General features: G+C 44.8%; 1 protein-coding gene across 1 annotated transcript; it reads left to right on the top strand.

Moving 5' to 3' along the window:
- Positions 1 to 467: 467 nt before the first annotated feature.
- On the top strand, positions 468 to 6,951 carry Nanp (N-acetylneuraminic acid phosphatase). The gene is made up of 2 exons (XM_050132083.1): positions 468 to 1,104; positions 5,351 to 6,951. The coding sequence occupies exons 1-2, from the start codon at positions 1,015 to 1,017 to the stop codon at positions 6,005 to 6,007; spliced, it is 747 nt and encodes a 248-aa protein (XP_049988040.1). The 5' UTR covers positions 468 to 1,014; the 3' UTR covers positions 6,008 to 6,951.
- Positions 6,952 to 14,623: the final 7,672 nt, after the last annotated feature.

Here is a 14,623-nt window from a genome sequence, read left to right as displayed (position 1 = left end):
GTATATAGTCCCTCTCTGGCTATGTTCTGTTGCTTAACAAAATACACAAATCAGGCACTTTATTTATTTATTTATTTATTTATTTATTTATTTATTTATTTTTTAAGGAACTTCTGTGCATCCACAGTTCTGGAGAGTCAAGATCATGACGTCAGCATTGGGATGTGCTGTAGTGAGCCTCGTGATGGATGGAATCACAGCAACAGGAAGCGCATACAAAAGAGGTAAGCAGTGGGTGTGGAACCGTGGGAGTCATCAAGCTCACAACAGGAAAGTAACTCAGCCCTGTGCGCCTTGCCCACTCTACCCTGCAGCATTAGCCCATCAAAAGGGTGGAGCCCAGTGGCCTAATTACGTCCATCCCGTCCACGTGCACTCCAGTTCTATCACCTCGCTATCCCTAAGCTATACCAGTCTTTGAGGGGCAAACTGATAGCAATTGACAGTTAGATCCATTTGTTGTTGTTGTTTACAATGCTCATATCTGTAACAATCTAGGATCTGCCTACTAAGAATGGGGCTATCCACAGTGGGCTAGGCCCTCCCAAATCAATCATATAGCAAGACAGTCTCTCTTAGAGTCGTAGCCGTAAGCCCTGGGGACCCCAAGCAGCAGGGTTCCTCGGGGCTGGAAAGCGCAGCACAAATTACAGGCTATCCAGCACACCCCGTGTCCCCTGGTGCTCCAGGTTGTGATGGTGGCTGTACAGTCACCAGAGACAGACTAGCCCCGTGCCTGGAGAGCTCTTCCAGTGTGAACCGCGCCGCTAACCATCTACCCACACACCAAAGACGAAGCCATAAAATGCTCTAGCCCATCCCGCGCACGCGCAACTTCTACTAAATTTATACTGTCCGACTCTCGCGTAATCTCTCGGCCGCACATGCTCTCGAGGCCCTGGCACTTCGGGAGAGTCAGGTGACCCCGCGACTCCGCCCCACGGCTTCCCGGCCGGCCTCGCGCATGCGTGGTGCGGCCGAGGCGGCTCGCGCGCGGCTTGAGCAGCCGAAACGATGGGGCTGAATCGGGTGCGCGCGGTCTTCTTTGACCTGGACAACACGCTCATCGACACGGCCGAGGCGAGCCGGAGAGGCATGATGGAGGTAACATCCCCGCGCCGTCGCCCTCCCCGGCCGGGCCATCACTCCGCAGTCGGCTCCGCACCCGCAGGTCCCTCGCTGCTCGTCCCTGGAGCTGCTCTTCCTTCCCGCGCACGCGGGGCGGGGTGCTGGACTCTGAACTGCCACGACTGCAGAGTCGCCGCCACCTGCGGCCACCCGGGCTTGGACGGCCCGGGACGACACCGCGTGCCCTCCTCTCGCTGCAGTCCCCCGCGGGAGGGGCTGCGGTGGGTTGCAGGGAAAGAGGCTCAGACAAGGTTTTGGTCCAGGAAGTTACATAACTCTGAGAGGCGGGCCTGTACTTAACCTACAGCAGTCATTTTTCCCCCTCCGCACGTTTCAGTCTGGCTGGCAGGGCTCTCTGGTGTTGAGACCCCCTGGGACGTAAAATGCTGAGTGGGCATTCTTTTAGTGCGGCGTTGCTGATCCGCATCCTTCTTGCTGTAGCTGCAGATGCTGTCGGACACCTTCTTTGTCTTCTCCAGTCCTTAACCCACCCGTACCTTCTTTCCTCTGCCTTCAGCCTCAACAAGAAAGTGAAGGAGTACCAGATGTGGAAAACACACTTATAAAAGTGTGTTTCAATATAAGGGTCCTATGCTTCATCAGGTAGTTTTCTTTTATCCAGATCATAAAATTTCCCCATTTTTTTCTTGCCGCATTTCACACATGCAATTCGTGTCTGCTTCATACTTTAATTTTTATTTTTTTTTTAATTTTTGCACCACCTCCCTCTTGGACTGTGCTTTTGTGCACAGCTGTGTTTTTAGAAAAATCTACGTCCCTTATCTCCATCAGGGCTCTCCTCTGTGTATTTCCAAATCCATTGGTAGGTAGCTTTTGTCTCCACCACTTGTGTACAATAGGCTTGCCAAGTGGTTAGATTACTCCCAAAGTGCCAACGTCGCTAGGTATTTGGAATTGGTTTTGTGTGTGTGTGTCTACGTGTGTGTGTCTACGTGTACGCGCGCACTTCCTTGGTGCTGAGGTTTGAACCTAGGCCTTGCTGTCCTAAACAAGAGTTTTCCACAGAGCTGCTTCTCCCCACATTTGGAATCAGTCTTAAAGGAAGCTTTCCACACTGTTGGTTGTCTCTTGTATTCTGACACCCTCTCCATTATCTCTACCTGCAGACAGTCAACGCTTAACCCACATTCTTAGCCCACAGCTAAGCCCAGTGTTTGGAAACTCAGTTTTTGTTTTAAGCTGTTGCTGGTTACAGGCTTCGAAAACCTCACACTGAGTTTAAATCACAGTTCTCCCGGTACCAAGTGGCTCCGCAGGTCCCCTGTCTTTGCTTAGCTCAGATCCCCATAGAGTGTGAGTGTTAGTCTGTGTTAAATGTCAGGTAGTTTCAATACAGTGCATGAGAAAAATGTAGCACCCAGTGCTCACTCAGTGAACTATGCCCTCGTCCACTCCTGTCTTTCAGACCCCCCCTTACCTGCCTTAATTGCAGAAACGCTTGACTTCTGTAGAATTGTACTGTGATCTTGTCTCCAGGCTGACCACATCCAATTCACCCTCCACATTCCTGCCTTGGTGAGCTTTGTTTTTTGTTTTTTAAAACAAAAATTTACGTGGGAGACTAAGGCAAGAACATCACTTGAGCTCCAGAATTTGAGATTAATCTAGGCAACACAGTGAGACTCCTATCTCAAAGCAACACCACCAACCCGCTGTATTTCTCTACAGTGGTGACGCCATGTTCTTTTCTTACGCTAGGTCTTATTGCACCTGTCAGAGGATGTTATCATGAATTGTTGCAACTCATGTGCCTGTGGCTGACTCCTGAGTTTCCTGAAAGGGAATGTGCTGTCTGAATTGTCTTTGTTTGACATGAATTAAATGCTGAATGACTAGTGAGTGGTGGACTAGAGTTCAAATCTCCAGTCTTTGTTCTTTTATTTATAAATGGTCTATGAAATTAGCACAGTTATATGTTTTAAAGACTTTATCTTATAAGGTTGCAACAGTCCTTATAAATTTTCATACTATCCCAAAGTAATATGCCAGCTGCCATAAGCCATTCCGAATGTCTTCTGATGGTGCAGGAAAGGCCCTTGTTCTGCTGTCAAGCACCACTCCCAGCCACCATAGCACAATGCCTTGCTCTCGCTTCTGAAGATCAATATTTGCTATGGTATGGCTGACTTTTGAAGCAGGTCGTTCAGTATAGGTAGTTGGTTTGTAGGGTGTGGGAGATAAGGGTGGAGGTGGCTATCATGAAGTATATCAGTGATCAGGTGGCTGCTGGCATGAGACCTCATTCCGGAATGACACTGTGAAGCCCGCCTCCATTGTCACAGGAAACAGTGAAGGTGTGGTGTTTATCCAGTCTGCCTCTTGTTGGTTGAACACTGCTCTTAGGGCAACGCTTGAGCCCCAGTCTGCATGCTGGCTGCATCTGTGGATAAGCCTATGTGGGGAAAGTGGGTGAGAAAGGGATTTGGGCAACATCTGTTCAAGGGCCCTCCAGCATATCCTTGTCTCCTTATGCATTCCATTCTGGCTCCAACTGGCTTGCCCCATTGGGGTCAGAAATCTATGCCCTTGTTGCTTCTGTGTGGAATGAATTAAACTCCCCTTGTCCATGTTACCTACCTGTCAACTCTTGTTTAGGGATGACTTAAACCTTATTCAGCTATTCTTAAGAATGAATTCAGGGGGCTGGGGAGATGGCTCAGAGGTTAAGAGCACTGACTGCTCTTTCAGAGGTCCTGAATTCAATTCCCAGCAACCACATGGTGGCTCACAGCCATCTGTAATGAGATCTGGTGCCCTCTTCTGGCATGCAAACATATATGGAAGGAATGTTGTATACATAATAAATAAATCTTTAAAAAAAAAAAAAGAATGAATTCAGGGACCAGGTGGTAGTGGCACATGCTTTTAATCCTAACGTTGGGGAAGCAGGAGCATGTAAACGGAAGTTTCTCTCCCGCCTGGTCCCACAGCTGTTTAGTACCAGTGAAACACACAGAGGCTTTTATTAATTACAAACTGTTTGGCCTTTTAGCTCAGGCTTATTGTTAACTAGCTACTACAACTTAAATTAACCCATAATTGTTATGTATGTTTAGCCACATAGCTTGGTACCTTTTCTCAGTAAGGCATTCTCATCTTGCTTCCTCTGCATATGGCTGGTGACTGACTCTCTGCCTTTCCCCTTTGCAGAGTTCTTAGTCTGGTTGCCCCACCTATACTTCCTGCCTAGCTACTGGTTGGTCAGCTTTTTATTAAACTAATATGAGTGACAAATCAATACAGTGTACAAGAGCATTGTCCTACAGCAGAAGCAGGCGAATCTCTGAGTTCAAGGTCAGCCTGGTCTGCAGAGCTAATTCCAGGACACACAAACCCTGTCTTGAAAAAAAAAAAAAATTCAGTTTTATTTCCGTAGTCCTTGTCTGTTTAACTGTTGGTGGTACTCTAACCAGCATCAATCAACAAGTTGTCTGTCTGCTTCCTTTTTCTGTGGTGATGCTCCAAGGACAAGGGGTCAGTACGTACTATCAGGCCAGCATGTCTTCAGTGGAAGCAGGCAAGTATGGATTCAGATCCCAACTCGGGAAAATTTTTTTTTAGCAATTCTAAGGTTTTCAAGACACTGCCTTGTCTTGAAGAGGAAATTGTAGAGTTATAGCAAATGTTAAGAAGGTGTGTATTAATTTAGCCATAAAACTAGCCACATTTCAGTCTTAAGTAAATGTTAAGGTAGACCAATGGGTACAATAGGGCTGGGGCTGTAGCTTGGTGGTATGGTACACCTAATGTAGACAAGGCCCTTGGTTCCATTCCCAGTACTTGTGTGTGTGTGCACGCGTGTGTGTGTGTGATAGAAGTGCTTTTCAGAAGTTATTAAAATGTTCCACTAGATTTAAGCAAAATTCTTATTTTTGTGCCTTCATGACCAGCATGAAACCTGGTAGCCTACTGAACCAGTGAAAGCTTGTTTTTTGCTTTATGTGAAGAATCATCATAAAACAGATACTGATTTTTAAACATGGGAATGAGAGGCAGTGAGGGACACAGGGTGGAGGTGGGGGACAGACAGATGATATGTGTATGATTGGTTGTCTCTGGGGGTGGAGAGTTCTAAATTCGGTATCTCTAAAACTAAGGCCAGTTCCCTCGAGAGAAGGTATGGTAGTGGGAAGGAGTCTCTGCTTCAAGACGTGGCTGCTAAAGACAAGATATGCTGATCAAGTTATCTTCTTCTGCCTAGGTGATAAAGCTCTTACAGTCAAAATACCACTACAGAGAAGAGGCGAAAGTCATCTGCGATAAAGTTCAAGTTAAACTCAGCAAGGAATGCCTTCATCCTTACAGTCCCTGCATTACAGACGTGAGGACTGCACACTGGGAAGAAGCCATCCAGGAGACCAAAGGTGGTGCTAACCATCGGAGATTGGCAGAAGAATGTTATTTCCTGTGGAAATCTACGCGTTTACAGCATATGACCCTAGCAGAAGACGTCAAAGCCATGCTCGCCGAACTTCGCAAAGAGGTCCACCTACTCTTGTTAACGAACGGTGACAGACAGACCCAGAGGGAGAAGATCGAGGCTTGCGCCTGCCAGTCTTATTTTGATGCTATTGTTGTAGGAGGAGAGCAGAAAGAGGAGAAACCAGCACCTTCCATATTTTACCACTGCTGTGATCTCCTTGGGGTGCAGCCAGGGGACTGTGTGATGGTTGGCGACACACTAGAAACCGACATACAAGGAGGCCTCAATGCGGGACTGAAAGCCACGGTCTGGATAAACAAGAGTGGGAGGGCGCCGCTGACTTCATCCCCCATGCCTCACTACATGGTCTCCTCCGTGCTGGAGTTACCTGCTCTCTTACAAAGCATAGAATGCAAAGTCAGCATGTCTGTGTAACACAGAGAAGAACACAGCAACCAAGTGCAGAGCCACTTACAGGGTTAGAACTAATGAACACCAAGGCATTCTGTGTTTGGTTCAGCTCTAAGAGTGTGAGTGAGGGATTCACTGCTATGTTGTGAAGAGCCTCCCAACCCTGCTGCTGTTGATAGCCATAGGCTGTATTCATATCTGAGATCCAGGTTTTTTGTGTAGTCCAGAAAACTTGAAGAAGGCAGGGTAGCTTACATGTGGATATGCATGTACTGGTTTATAGCATAGATATTTTTTTTAAAAAATAGATATTCTAAAATAGATATTCAAGCAACTGAATTGGGTTGGTATAAATACTAAATCATACAAATCAAAGCATTTCATAGTGAAATTTTGCATATTTTACACACATTTTTTGTTAATATTTTGCCTACTTTCAATGTGAATGTTCTTATCATCTAATTTTTCTGCATGATTTTTGGACTAAATTTTCTGTGGTGTGAACATGACAAATTGTTATAATTTTTAAAAGAAAAACTATTAAAAATGAACCCTTGGTGCTCCTTTTCCATGCCATTTTCATACTTCTAGAGTGAGCTTGTGACTTCCATAGTCTTCATTCCTAAAGAGTAAAAATTACCTATTTTCGGCACACAGTAGAGAGGACTGGGCATCGTGCTTAGGTTAAGTGCTGGCACACAACACCGAAAGGCTCTATGGATCCACAAGAAGAGAATTGCCTCCATGTGTTCTAACCAGGCAGCCTCCCTCCTGGTCTGACCTCTGGTGACCAGATGACCACACCAGCAGAGAAAGTTAGGTGTTGAAAGCTTGGTGTGGTGGTGCACACCTTTAATCCCAGCATACAGTCAGCAGAGGCAGGTGGCTCTCTGAGTTCAAGGCTGCATAGTGAGAACCTGCCTCAATAAATAAAGAAAGAAGAAGAAAGAAAATCAACTTGGATGGCTCTCACAGTTACCTCCGTCTTGAATTATTTCCCACAGAGGAGCCACTGTGTCTCAGATTAATTAATTAATTAATGTCTCAGATTGATTAATGTTCCATGGCAGCACTGACAATCAGAGAATCCCCCCAGACTGTTAAACTGACCAGACTCATGATTTCATAACCAGGCTTGGAATGGGTGGCTAATCAGGGAAAGAAAATGAAATGGATAATACTTGAGTTGGTTTGAGTAGGTTTTAAATATTAGAAGAAAGCACTAAAGGGAAATATTAGACTACACTGAGAAACGTGTAGGTTTGACTTGAAGATTGAGACAATCAAACCCTAGGTTCTACCTGCCTGTGAGCCTAATAACCATCGTTCAATGTCTGAATAACAACCAGATTCTCTGCTTATACAGATGTCCTCTCGTGTTTGCCTCTCTCTCTTTTAGTCTTTAAAACATTATTGTGTCCTTCCTTGACTGTCCTACAGTGTGGCTTCTGTGAAGGAGAATGTTCTAAGTAGAGTGCCTATATGACCTTGATCAAATGTACCTATGTAAAAATTGTTGAATTGAGAGAATTTGGGCAAAAATAATTATGTAGATGGTTATTAAAATAACAGCCGACATCAGTGTTGAGGTTTTTCTCCTGCAGCTCTGGGAACTACGGCAGTCCATTGATGAGAATTATGTTTCTCTCCGTTTGGCCCTCTGAACCCTTTCAAAAACTTACTCTTTGATCCTGGGAAATGCTAATGGGTGTGTATGAATGTTTGCCTGCATGCATGTGTGTGCACCACGTGCGCAGAGGTCGGACAAGGGCCTCTGATTCCCTGGACCTGAAGTTAGAGATGGTTTGAGCCATAGTCCATTCAGCTAGGAACTGAACCAGATTTTACAAGGCAGCCAGTGTTTTTAACCGCTGAGCCATCTCTCCAGCCCCTATTGTTCATTTTCAATGGCCCCCTACTCCCTTGGGTTTTGTGGGGATTGTTATTTTCTTTTAATGAAGCTCCGACTGCTCAGATGTTAGACCCCACCCACCCACAACCTCCCACACTTCATTTTACTCCTTTTCCCATTTCTGTTACTAACTTTTTGAGATGTTTCTTCAACTTTATTTTGCAGTCTTTCTAACCTTTCCCCCGACTACTTTCATACTTAAAGTTTTCAAGAGCTTTTTCAGATTTCCTGAGTGTTACTTTTCCCAGTGGACAAAAGAAGTCATTGATTCCCACCCCTACTGCCTTACAGAGAAGATCGTCAACTCAATAACATTTAGTCATGGATGCTAGCACACAGCCTCGCCTGGATGAAGGGCAGTTCTCACCTTTGGCTTCGGGCCGTGTTGCCCATCATGTCGGGGAAGGTGTGGCAGCAGGAGGCAGCTGGTCGTCATGCCGTCCACACTCAGGAAGCAGAGGACAGTGCGTCACAGCTGGGCCATCTGGAAGGGACCCGAGGCAAGGAAAACCTAGCCATCTCTTCTTTACCCATTGTCCCTTTAATATCTCCTTAGTGGGGGAAGCCTTCCTCCCAGAAAAACAAAACACAAACTAGTCTTCTGCTTGTTCCCGGAAAACTATGTGGTCACTTTCAAAGAAATGACTCAGCAATCTGAAGGGCCCAGTCCAAAGGATTGGCCCACTTTCTGCTATAGCAGTGAACATTCTCAGAGTCTAGTCAGACCTTCAAGGCCGGCACTGTTGAGGGATGAAGAGTGGGTGGTTGCGTCCCCGCCACACACATACACACTCATCCCCCTCCTGATTGGTAGGAGCAGGACAAAGGATTGAGCCGGCCCACTGTCCTGAGGTAACGGCACAGCCTCCAGTAGCCTACTGAATATGTGGACTGCCCTTTCTAGGCAGCTGCAGGCATGGATTGTTGTCTTCCTGTTGCACAGGGTGCCCTCTTCCATCACTGCAAGTGAGTCTGGAAAGGGCTCTAGTTGACTGCAGATGTTCTATATCCTTGTCTGTTACCAGTGAGAACTGAGGTATATCCTACTCACATTGTCCACTGTCTCTTATGCCCCTGCCACAGCCCCCTTATGTTTATGCCATACATGCGAGGCACACTTATTCCCCAATCCCGAGTTCCACCTTTGGACTACATACTCAGCTCCATTAAGGGGTCACAGCACTAGAAGCTCTTCAGGGAAATAGGGCTGGAGCAGAGTGAGTTTAAGATCAGTGGTAGAGTACTTGTCTAATGTGTGTGGTCCTAGGCATCCCCAGCATTAAAAAGCGTCCATCAATTCCCTTGCATCATTTTCTTTCTCAACTCATGTTCTTAAAAAGTGTATGAGAAGTTCTGGGAAAAAAAAGAAAAACAAAAACAAAACATGCTCTTTCCAGCTGCTTTGAGAACTTCCAGGACTCTGATTTTCTTTGACGTCTGTATGTACCAAAGAGTGTTGACTGGATATTCTGGTGCATGTAGAGATCAAAGGACAGCTACTGTGCAGGTCCTAACTCCTAAGCTGGTTTAAAGGGATCAAATGGAAGAGACCATTTCCAGAGAGTGAATTCAGCCCAGCACCAGTGCATGGAGCCCTCAGCAGCCAGGAGGATGTCAGCCTGCTTGAGGAATGGCATCTGCGTGAGAGACGGACGACTAGACCTTCAAACACAGCCTCCGATAGGGGGTCCAGAATGGGTAAAGAAAGCTGCCATCAACATTTCAGAAAAGGGCTGTGTGAGCGTGTGTAATAAAGCCTTGTGGCCCGTGGAGACAAGGCTGTGTGTGTAATAGTATGTATGCATAGTGAAGTTTTGGGTACCCAACGTGAGGAGCAGTTCTAGTGTTGTGGCTAAGGGTGCAGTAGGGGCTGTGCTCAGTGAGATGGTATTTGTACAGTTTTGTGGATCCGTGGGAGGTTTGTGTATACCGTGGGAATTTGTTAGATGCGTGTGCATGTACTTCTGCAGCCCCTTCCCTCAGGAGGATGTGTAATGCCGCATGGGCTCTAAAAGCACAAAAACTGGTCTTTCTGTACGGGTTTCGGTGCTGTATTTGGGGATATTTGCATCCCCAGCCCCAGTGCTCTTGGGAGACACCCTCTGGCTGTTTTAGCCACCTGAGGGTGCATAAATTGAGGAGTCAGAGGACACTGGGAGAATCTGCCTGGCCCCCACACTGCAAAACTAAGGGCCAGCAGAGGCTCCTGATAAAAAGAAAGAACTCTGCTAAAGGGAGAATAGCTTAAGTGGCCGTCTGATAGACTCTCTCCCCACTGCCCCCCCTTACCTAAGAAACCCCAAATTTAGAAGCTCAAGAGAAAAATTTCTCCAACACTTCATCTTTTTCTTTGTTCTATTACAACTTTTTTCTTTATTCTTTTGGTAGTAATTTACTTGTTTTAGAGGCAGGGTCTCACTGTGTAGCATTTGCTGGAAATTACAGAATTTTGCCTGCCTCTACCTCCGGATTGCTAGGATTATAGTGTACCACTATGCCTGGCAACTTTATCTTTTAAAAGCTTTTATCAGGCTGGAGAGATGGCTGAGGTTAAGAGCACTGACTGTTCTTCCAGAGGTCCTGAGTTCAATTCCCAGCCACCACACGGTGGCTCACAACCATCTGTAATGAAATCTGGTGCCCTCTTCTGGCCTGCAGGCATACATGCAGACAGAACACTGTATACAAAATAAATAAATCTTTAAAAAAAAAAAAAAAAGCCTTTATTCAGCTCTCAGGAGCCTGAGGCAGGAGGCTCACTACAGTTTGAGATAAACCTGGGATATATAATGAATTCTCAGGCAACCTGGGTGAAAGGCTGGAAACTGCTAGAGGAGAGCATAGGAAAATTGCTCCAAGATAAAGACCAGACAAGGACTCCATATATATATGACGAGAATTGACTAATGTGGGCTTGCTAGAGAGATGGCTTAGTGGGTAAGAGTGCTTGCTGTGCAGAACTAAGGATCAGAGTTCCAATCCCTGGCACCCACATAAAAGCTGGGCATGACCGCATGTTCCTGTTACAGATTATGGTCCCTCAAGTGAAACAGTTCTTACATATGTTAGCAACATATGCTTGCAAGAGTCCATCATGATCAGGCTTGTCAACTGTTGACATTTTCTCATAGGAGGGGACGGGGAGGGTCACTGAACCTTCACCTGAGGTTCCAGTTACTTCTCCCAGACATTTGTATGCAATTCTGCCCTCATTGCAAGTGGCCTTAGCCTCTTGCAAGATGCTAGGGTATATGGCCCTGAGAAGATTAACTGAGATGGGATCCCGTCTGTGTGCCTGTGGGAAAGCCAGCATCCATGCTGACTGAAGACTTTCTAAGTGCAGCTGCTTTGGGGCGTCACCCAGACTCCTCCAGTAGCCCCTTTCCCATGCTCTGTGCGCAAGCTCAAGAAACTCTCTGGCTTCCCAGGGTGAACTTGGGCAGAATAGTACTTTGGTTTACTGTTGGGACTTTATGAGGAGGATGTAGAAGCTGTTTCTGTCTCACCAGAGGAGGGATTTTCACAGCAGTGTCTGTAAACCCAGCCTTGGGATGAAGACAGAGGACCATGGGCCAGCCAGCCTCGCTGGAAGAGAGAGCTCACATGCAATGAGTGACCTCGTCTCAAGAGAACAAAGTGGACAGTGAGAGGCAGGGCACTTGAGGTCTTCCTCGGGCTTCCTCAAATGTGCATGGGTGTGTGCGTGTGCATTTGTGTGTACGCTCGTGTGTGCACACACAATTGACAAATGAAAATGCATGAAACTGAAAATCTTCAAAGCAAAGAAAGCAGTCATCAGAGTGAAGAGACTGCTCACAAGATGGAAGCAAATTCTCTGCCTACAATGCATCTGGCAGTGGAATCATTTCTATATGAGGAACTAATGAATAAACAAAAGAATCCAAGCAATAAGTGAGGAAATTAATTGGATAGTTTAAAAGAAAAAAATAATGGCCAGTAAACAGATGTGAGAAAAGTACAACATCTGTAGCTGTCGGGGGCAATGCCAGTTGAGACTAAATTTCATTGTAGTTGGAATTATATTTAAAAAATAAAAATAAAAAACAAGCAAAGCCAGGCACGGTGGAAGTGGAGATTCAAGAGTTCAGTGCCATACTTTGCTTCATAGTAAGTTCAAGGCCAGCTTCTGCTATGTGAGACCCTGTCTCAAAATAAAATAAAGATAAGTAAATATTTTAAAAGAAGGGGTGGGGAAGGAAAGAAAACATAATACATGTTGGTATTCCTCTACACTGTTGGTAGGAATTTAAATGGGTGCAGCCTCTATGGAGGTTCCTCAAGAATCTGAAAACAAAGCTGGATGTGGCGGTGCACACCTGTAATCCCAGCACTTGAGGCAGAGGCATGAGTATTTCTGTGAGTTTGAAGCCAACCTGGTCTCATAGGTAGTCATAGGTAGTTCCAGATGAGTCCTGGTCTCACAAAAAAAAAAAGCTAAGAACTATTGTGTTATCCATCTATATCACTCCCAGATATATGCCCAAAGGAATCAAGTCACTAAAAACCAAAAATACTTGTGCATCCACGTTTATTGCAGTTTTTTTTCTTGGTAGTCAAGATGGAACCAACCTAAATGCTGAAAAGTGGATGGGGCTATAAACCATGGTGTTAAGCAAAACAAGCCAGACTCCGACATAGATGTTTTGTCTTATATGTGCAATGCAGATTTAATTTTAATAATGTATGTGGGACATGGGAATAGAAGGGCTACTGTGGTGGGGGAGAGAAGTGAGGAGAGTGCCAAAGAAAGGATAATGAGCTGGTGAGATAGCTTAGTGGTTAAGGATAATGAGGAAAGCAAATATCATGTTTTTCTCATGCAGAATCTGCATTTAAATATATTTACATATGATGTGAAGGAACATGGATTATTTGCAGGAAAGATGAACAGTAGGAAGAGACACATGAGTAATGAGAGATTGAATATGAGTGGTAAAATGATATGTATGTAAAAATACAATGAGAACCATTAATTTACACACTAAGATATAATTTTGCAAAGAATTCCTCATTTAAATTGGAGGCTTCAGCATGAGCTCATTTATTTAACAGAGAGTGTATATGGTTAGGGTAGGTTGGTGTGAAGATGATAGCCATCTCAATAACCACACTCACTCTGATCTTTGTTTCTAAACCTGATTCTCCAATGAAAAATCGAGGCTTTTTAAAGACTTGGCCTGATGCTAGTACTGAGACAAGGAAAATATGATGAGCCTAGAACATTGGAAAGTGCCCAAAATTGAGAAACACCCTCCTAAAGGGGAAAAAATTAGGACATCTCAAGCGAGCATTTTGAATGGGTCTCTAGTGGCTACAGCTGGAATAATTTGAACTATGAAATAACAGCCTTTGATTCTAATCAAGAGTATAAAATAAGTATGTAGGCGTTCATGCTGACATAAATAAACGATTAAAAAAACTAAATGAATGGGGGATAAGAGATAGGTCTTCCTTATAAAGAATACTAAATAATATATGTAAATAATTCCCCCTCCAGGAGAAGGAATTTAATTCTCTCCTAGAGGGTGGGCTGGATTTGCTAGCAAAGAATAGAATATGGAAAGCGACCTTGAGATTCTATAGTGGAGGAGAAACCTAGCAGTCAACACCTGAACCAAGAGAGCCAAGCGGTCGAGACTAACATGACCAATAACATCATGTAGCTAGACCACACCTGTGGTAGCAGCAGTGCACACCAGCAGCCCTGTGCACGCTCACATGTTTAAGACCAGTCTAGCAACAAAGCAAAACGTTGTCTCCAAGAAATCCCATGGATTTGGGATACTACCTGATAAGGTGTGACAACAAAGGCATGTCTTTCTGTGTTCTTCCTCAAAGCCCTTAGTACTAGTCTAAGCATCAGATAACACCAGACAGACTCAAACTGAGGAACATTCCAGGTCTACTATGTAGCCCCCACTGTGATGGAACTCGCTGTGTAGATCAGGCCCACCTTACACTCGCAGAGATCCCCCTGCCTCTGCCTTCGGAGTGCTGAGATTGAAGGTGTGCGCTGCCACACCCGGCCAGTCTTTCTTTTAGATGATAAAGTTCTGTGTTTTAAAGCACACAGTTCTGATTGCTCTTCTCTGACTACAGAAGATGAATGTGAGCTGACAACACAGCAAAAAAAAAAAAAAAATGAGAAACAAACTGTGGTGTCTGTGGCTGTCTGTCAAAGCACAACTCTCTGAGGGTTGCTGGCCGGTCTTGACTCCATTTATCCCATGGTGATGGAAATTTCATGAGGAAAGAATGTCTGTTTCAAACAAACAAACAAACAAACAAAAAAGTTGCCTACAATGTACTTCCTGTTAACTTAGGTAATATTATACCCTTCTGGAGTCTTTGATGGAGTTAAAAAAATTATAGTTATAGTTACAGTTTTCCTTAGTTATGATAAAAGGTAAAGTAGATATAAATATTGTAACTGTAAAAAAAAAGAATGTCATAGAAACTGTTTTTGCTAAACCACAGTCATTGAAATCATTGCCAGAGCACATATAATTTATCACTGAGTTAAATAAAACATGGAACCTGACTGTTTATCAGGCTTCCTGCTTGGGTCTGTGGGGAGGTGTGGCAAACAGTTTTTCCTCATGGTGGAGACTTGCAGTTTAGTTAGGAAAAGTGAAGCCTAACAGAGGGGCTTTAGCAGTAGAAGACTTAACAGAGCAAAACAAAACAGTAGGATAGTTTACTCGATG

This window comes from Alexandromys fortis, unplaced genomic scaffold (assembly GCF_014885135.2).
Source record: "Alexandromys fortis isolate MF-2015 unplaced genomic scaffold, M_Fortis_MF-2015_v1.1 scaffold_402, whole genome shotgun sequence".
NCBI lineage: Eukaryota > Metazoa > Chordata > Mammalia > Rodentia > Cricetidae > Alexandromys > Alexandromys fortis.
This window is presented reverse-complemented; position numbering and strand designations above follow the sequence as displayed.

Bases quoted from the DNA above. Each gene is read 5' to 3' on its own strand.
- Nanp (XM_050132083.1), top strand. From the start codon at position 1,015: ATGGGGCTGAATCGGGTGCGCGCGGTCTTCTTTGACCTGGACAACACG. The intron at 1,105-5,350 runs GTAACATCCCCG...TCTTCTGCCTAG, and splicing joins GCCGGAGAGGCATGATGGAG to GTGATAAAGCTCTTACAGTC.